Source organism: Vipera berus (assembly GCF_964194415.1).
Source record: "Vipera berus genome assembly, chromosome: 3".
Classification (NCBI taxonomy): domain Eukaryota; kingdom Metazoa; phylum Chordata; class Lepidosauria; order Squamata; family Viperidae; genus Vipera; species Vipera berus.
Window position 1 is genome coordinate 932,580 of NC_138204.1, and position 6,941 is coordinate 939,520.

Consider the following 6,941-nt stretch of genomic DNA (forward strand, 5'->3'; position numbering starts at 1 on the left):
TCCTCATTCTGTGGGTTGTGTGGTTCAAGTCAAGTTAGAAAAGGCTTACTCTGTGGTTTGCATGCTACCTTGCCATAAACTGATAAGTAATGACTTGCACCAGCTTCATGTAGTTGTTAAAAAGGGGAGTGAAAGGACCAAGCCTGGAGGTGGCCTATGGTGAAGGGGCTGCCACCCCTGACTGGACCACCCACTTGAGTAGAACCAGGTCCGCTGCACCTTGGGGCCTCCAGCTCCCAACCATTTAAGGCATCTCCAAACTTGGCAACTTTAAGACTTATGGAATTCAACTCCCAGAATTCTTGGAGTTGTTTGGCTGGGGAATTCTTGAAGTTGAAGTCCACAGTCTTAAAGTTGCCAAGTTTGGAGATCTCTGTTCTAAACATTGAAAAAGAGCCGAATGAGAAGAAGATAGACTTCATTGGTCTTCATCGGCTATGTTGCTACCATGCTCACTGAAAAATTCTGGAAGTCAACAAGTCCTAAAGTTGCCACGCTTGGAGACTCCTGTTGTAAGCCATCCAAGAAGAGCAGAATGAGAAGAAGAAAGATAGACTTCCTTGGTCTTCATGGACCGTGAATCTACCATGCTGGAGGAAGAATTTTGGGAGTTGAAGTCCAAAGGTCCACAACAGCTTGCTTCCAGAAGTTGTGGGCGCTCCATCACTGGAGGTTTTCAAGAAGAGACTAGACAGTCACTTGTCTGAAATGGTGTAAGTTCTCCTGCTTGAACAGGGGGCTGGACTAGAAGACCTCCAAGGTCCCTTCCAGCTCTATTCTATTCTAAGTCTTAAAGTTGCCAAGTCAGGAGACTTTGAGAAGGATGGAATGGTCCACAGCATTGAGAGGCACCGAGAGATTAGGCAAAGGGAGAATGGCTGCATTCTCTTGGTCCAGGTCCTGTCACAGGTCAGCCTGAAAGGTGACGATGCTGTTCTAGTTCCATGGCGAGCCTGAAGCTAGACTGCCACAGGTACAAAACAATCCCCCTTTTCTATGGTCTTTGGCAGTTGCTGCCTTTGTGAGAAAAACAAGTTTGTGGAGGGGAGGGAGCTGTTAGCAAGATGAAAACATCGAAGGAATGTGTGTTAATTGCAGCAAGCTGGAAGTTCTCAATTCTTAGCATACTTTATCAAAACCTCTAGGGCAGGGCTAGGCAACCTTGGCTCTTTTAGGACTCCTGGACTTCAACTCCCAGAATTCCTGCGCCAGCATGGCTCAGCTTGGAAACCTCTCCCTTTCCCCTCTGCATGGCTGGCTCAGGAATTCTTGCAGTTGAAGTCCATGAGTGCTAAAAGAGCCAAGGTTACCTACCCCTGCTAGTCTAGGGCGACACAACCGGTATGTTTCTTTTTATTAAGACAATAATGGTGACAGTAGAATGGCAGGGAAGTCACTTGAGGTTTGTTAATTATGAGTATCTATGCTTACATAATCTATTACCTAGGAGTGTGAAGTGTAAGTGATCATATGCACGTGTACAGAATTCAAGCTAGCTACTTTATCATATTCTATCTAAAAGACCAAACCTTCTGCTCTCAAAGTCCATCTCAAGCAAAGAGGAGAAGCGTCCTCACCTCTCGCATCACATCTGGAGGGCAGCCCTGATAAGGAAGTTGCATCAGCTCCCCAGCTGAGCACCCCCCCATGCACACCCAGTCGGGGACCCCCCAACTCAGAAAGATGGGACTTTCCCAATGCTGCTTTCACTCCAGAAAGGCGCATTTTGCTTGACCAGACAAAGGACCCATTGACCTCAACAGGGACCTGCCTAGCTTCTCCCAAACATCCAGCCAATCCAACTCTCAGGTTTCCCAACCTCTTGTTCAACCAACGAAAGAAAGAAAGAGAAAATTGAAATCCTCACTCTATTACTCCATCCTGCTTCCTGGATGTGAAATTCCCACTTGAGAGAATATTTAGTGCAAGCAGCCCGGGTGTGGGGCAGACGGCTTCATCATGTCTTCTGGAGGTCTTCTTCTCCTGCTGGGACTCCTCACCCTCTGGGCAGAGCTGAACCCCGTCTCCGGCCGGGACCGTCCAAGTGAGACCTTTCAGAAAGGGAGGGGCTTAAATGATCAGAGTTCTTCCCCCAGGAAAGGAAAGGAAGTCCTGGCTTGGTGAAGCCACTTCTGGGAAGCTTCTTGAGATGGTGGTTGGGTGTCAGCTGAACAGGAGAGAGAAGGGGGAGGGGGCCCCAAGAAAGAGAAACGCACCTTTTCTTTTTAATTTCTTCTTTGTTATTTTTTTTATTCTTTTGCCTTTTTATTTTTTGGCATTTTGTATTTTAACTTTGTTTGAATAAACTAAGAAAGAAAGAAAGAAAAAAAGAAAGAAAGAAAGAAAGAAAGAAAGAAAGAAAGAAAGAAAGAAAGAAAGAAAGAAAGAAAGAAAGAAAGAAAGAAAGGGGATGGATGGTGAAAGGAAGGAGTGAGAAAGGAAGGGTGGAAGGAAGGAAGATGGATGGATGGTGAAAGGAAAGAAATAAGGAGGATGGATGGTGAAAGAAAGAAAGAAAGAAAGAAAGAAAGAAAGAAAGAAAGAAAGAAAGAAAGAAAGAAAGAAAGAAAGAAAGAAAGAAGGCTCTCGACTCTTTGCAATCTAAGCATGCTAGGAGGACACCAGGTTGTGGAAATGCCTTAAAGACATTTGTGCTAACTAATCAAATAACACACAAACACACAAACACACACACACACACACACACACACCTCTTTCCATTTCCTGCAGGGTTTTGTTATCTTCCTGCTGAAACTGGACTATGTGAAGCCATAATGCCTCGGTTCTACTACAACCCGACTTCCAATGAGTGTCAAAAGTTTATTTACGGTGGATGCGGTGGGAATGCCAACAATTTTAGGACCAAAGATCTGTGTCACTACACCTGTGTTGGTAAGTAGGGAAGGCAGTACGGACTGGCCTCTTCATCACAAAAGAGCTGCTGTCTCCTGAAATTCAGCCTGGGGTGGCTTAGTGTAATATCCCGGTTCTCACAACAGGCTAGGATTGATCCAGTAGGAGGGAATATTTGTCACCCGGGTTAAACTGTGGAATTTCTGATGCTCTCTGAGTTTGGTGGGTTTTTTGCAGACTGTTTGATGACCCAACTAGGGAACATCATCAGTTCTGGAAGGGGGGGCTGTGGGAGGAGCAGGAGGAGGAAGAGGAGGACCGTGGCGTCCTGGGTGCTCTCCGCATTTGGTTCTTTTCTTGCAGATGTTTCCTTACCCAACCGGGTGACACCAACAGGGCAACTGAGTGTGTGGGTTGCTCTCTGTGTATGTGCAGTAGCCTCCCTTGCCGGCCTTGATGCGAGTGTGGCTTTTCTCCTCGTAGTTCCATAACGAAGGTCCTATTTTCCGCTTGGTTGTTTATCTCTGCTTATTTGGATGCTGGCTTGAAGCTCTCGATTAATGTGCTTTAACAGAACAACGGAGTTGGGTGGGACCCTGGAGGTCTTCTAGTTTAGAGGTCCCCAATCTGGGGGCCGCAGCCCACTCGTGGGCCATGAGGGGTTCGCAACCAGGCTGTGGAAATGGCTGGTGTGCACATGTGCATCCTCTCTTGTGTGAGCTGCGGGCACAGGTATGCGTGCACTCCATTTAAGTGAGCAGCAGGCGTGCATGCATGCTGCTCATGCAATTGAAGCTGTGTGTGTGCATGTGTGTGCTTGCTAGCCATTTGCATGGAACCATCCCTTCCCCCCTCCCCGCTAGACCGCAAAGCCAGAAGGGAAACTCTCTTCTAGTCCAGCCCCCTGCTCAAGCAGGAGACCCTATACCATTTTAGACAAATGGTTGCCCAGTCTCTTCTTAAAAGACTCCAGTGATGGAGCACCCACACCTTCTGGTGGCAAGCAGTTCCACTGATTAATTGTCTTCACTGTCAGGAAATGTCTCCTTAGTTCCAGGTTGCTTTTCTCCTTGATTAGTTTCCATCCATTGCCTGAAAGTAATCAAGGAGAGAAACAACCTGGAATTAAGGAGGAATTCCCTGTCTTTGGGGGGAAAGAGGTAGCATCCTGTTCCAGCCAGCCTCTCTCATCCTAGATGCATGGAGAAGCTTTGGCTGCTGAAAGGACCAGATATGGGATTTTGTTTGCTCTGGGATTCCAGTTCCACAAGAATATCTCAATTTAATCATATGTTGAAAAGAGTTTGGGAGACCGGGCAAAGATGCTGTCAAGAAAAGGTCAATTAAGAGACTGCGTATCCTGAATTAGGGGACTGGAGGCTAAAACATATAAGGAACAGTTGCTGGAATTGGGTATGTCTAGTTTAAGGAAGAGAGGGACGAGGGGGGACACGATAGCAGTCTTCCAATATCTCAGGGGCTGCCCCAAAGAAGAGGGAGCCAAGCTATTCTCCAAAGCGCCCGAAGGCAGGACAAGAAGCAATGACTGGAAACTCATCAAGGAGAAACTTCCTGACAGTTGGAACAATTAACCAGTGGAACAACCTGCCTCCAGAAGCTGTGAATGCTCTGACACTGGAGGTTTTTAAGAAGAGACTGGACAACCATTTGTCTGCAATGGTCTAGGGTTTTCTGCCTGAGAGGGTGGTTGGACTCCAAGGTCCCTCCCAACAACAACTTCTTCTTCTTCTTCTTCTTCTTCTTCTTCTTCTTCTTCTTCTTCTTCTTCTTCTTCTTCTTCTTCTTCTTCTTCTTCTTCTTCTTCTTCTTCTTCTTATTATTATTATTATTATTATTATTATTATTATTATTATTATTATTATTATTCACAATGGATGGATAAGGAGGCTTGGAAGAGACCTTCTCTAGTTCCTTAGGCTGCAAAAGAGACAGTGACAGATTCGTCCTTTCAAACCTGCAGGATTTTGTTAATGTAGCTTTACAATAAATCAGAATTAGCTTATCTGGTTGTGTTTCCTGGCTGGTCTACCTGGTAAATCTGGCACTTAGCCTCGGGATCTTCTATTTTGCAGAAAAGCCTGGGGTGTGTCCCAAAGCTGATCCAGACATTAGCAGTATTTGTCTCGTGGAATGTGGAAGTGACTGGAAGTGTCCTGGGAAGAAGAAATGCTGCAATTATGCCTGCCTGGTTACGTGTATGAATCCTATCTAAGGTAACTCCTGTATGTTGTCACTTAGTTTACTTAGACCAGGGGTCTTCAAACTTGGCCCTTTTATGACTTGTGGACCTCAACTCCCAGAATTCCTCAGCCAGTGTGCCTGGCTGAGGAATTCTGGGAGTTGAAGTCCACAAGTCATAAAGGGGCCAAGTTTGAAGACCCCTGACTTAGACCAAAGGAACAGCTTTTTGGTGTCTCCTAGAACTCAATGATATGACATCTACATGGAAAGAACTATGCAGTGGGGAACCTCAAGATTCTCTCTTAGGCCCAGTGCTCTTCAAAATCTTCATCAATGATTTGGATGAGGGAATAGATGGGGAACTCATCAAATCTGCAGACAACACCAAGCTGGCAGGAATAGTCAACACTCCAGAAGATAGGCTCAAGATCCAGAAGGATCTCCACACACTTGAGCACTGAGTCCTATCCAATAAATTGCAATTCAAGGGTGAGGAATAATAAGGACACACACTTAGTAAAAAAAACAACAACCAAATACACAGATATAGAATAGGTGGCACCTGGCACAACAGCAGTAACAGTGAGAGGGATCTAGGAGTCCAGAGTGGACAATCATTTAAATATGAGCAGCCATCAAACAAGTCAACCCAATGAGGGTGAAGGGTTATACTCTGAACTTGTGGGTTGGTTTCCAAATGTTTCATTACCAGGCTAGGTAACATCTTCAGTGGCGGTGCTGTTCTAATGATAAGGGCTTCAGGTGTGGGTGTGTCAAGTGAGGTTCTTGTGATGAGTCATCAGAGAGAGGCTGGTGATGGGTCTTGTAATGGGGAGATTACACCAGGATGTAACCTCCCCATCACATCAGGATGTAACCTCCTCCTGACAAGACCCATCACCAGCCTCTCTCTGATGACTCACACCTGACCCTTTCCAACTCTATTATTTTGTATTTTGTAGCTTCTGTCACTTGTGCAGTTTGCTTAGAACGAAGGAACAACAGTGTGATGTTTCCTATACTTAGATTTGGTCTAGGCACATGTAGGTCTCTTTGAGTTTGTCCAGGCTGCTATGCCTGGAGGCTCTACTCTTGTCCATCAAAAGTAGAGCAGATGTAAACAAGGAAAGAGTTCACATTTCTGGCTGTAAAAAACGCTCCCTGTATGAGTTAGAAAGCTCATATGAACATGTCCAAGCAGTTGGCCTTGAGGTCTCCCAGAAAGAGAAGATTGGGGGGAAAAGCATTGGAGGTCTTCTAGTCCACCCTGCTTCCAGTGTAGAAATCCTCACAGCATCATGGAGAAACCTTCAGTGATGGACCCTCATAACTCCAAGGAGGAGGTTGTCCCATTGCTTCCTTTCCCAATCAGGACATCCCTCCAGATTTCAGGTTTGGGTCTCCATGGCTGTACGATTAGAGAGGGTCAAATCCTAAGCAGCACCAGAAGCCATTATGGGCAGAAACCCCATATCTGAATCTTTGTTTTTACAGGATCACCAAAGAGGAGACCCACCCAAATTATGCCCAGTGCACCAATATCACCCAAAGAGACTTCTTCTATCCTGGGTCATCCTGGAGACCCTCTCCTAAAACCCACCCTGGATTTATTCCTTCTTTTCCATAATGAAGCATTGGTCCTGGCTTCCCTGTCAGTCTCAAGTGTCTTCTTCTGCCCCTTTGTGATTTTTCCCTCCCTCCCTTGACCCATGTCCTCCCCATGTTAAAGGAAGTACACCAAACCCATGTAGACCAGGTGCCTTCAGAAGACTTGGCCAATACTTGTAAAACACCAGGCAGGCATCACGTATGTGTGGAAGTCTGCTGTCTGGTGCTTCCTGAAATCCAAGGTTAAATGACCACGAAAGACCATCCAAACAAAGAGG

The 6,941-nt window shown here is 45.9% G+C and overlaps 1 protein-coding gene across 1 annotated transcript; it reads left to right on the forward strand.

Annotated features, from left to right (window-relative positions):
* The first annotated feature begins 1,735 nt into the window (after nt 1-1,735).
* LOC308665721 (kunitz-type serine protease inhibitor 4-like) lies at nt 1,736-6,600 on the forward strand. Its single transcript, XM_081323886.1, has 4 exons — nt 1,736-2,044; nt 2,731-2,892; nt 4,947-5,087; nt 6,550-6,600. The coding sequence occupies exons 1-3, from the start codon at nt 1,960-1,962 to the stop codon at nt 5,084-5,086; spliced, it is 387 nt and encodes a 128-aa protein (XP_081180012.1). The 5' UTR covers nt 1,736-1,959; the 3' UTR covers nt 5,087; nt 6,550-6,600.
* Nucleotides 6,601-6,941: the final 341 nt, after the last annotated feature.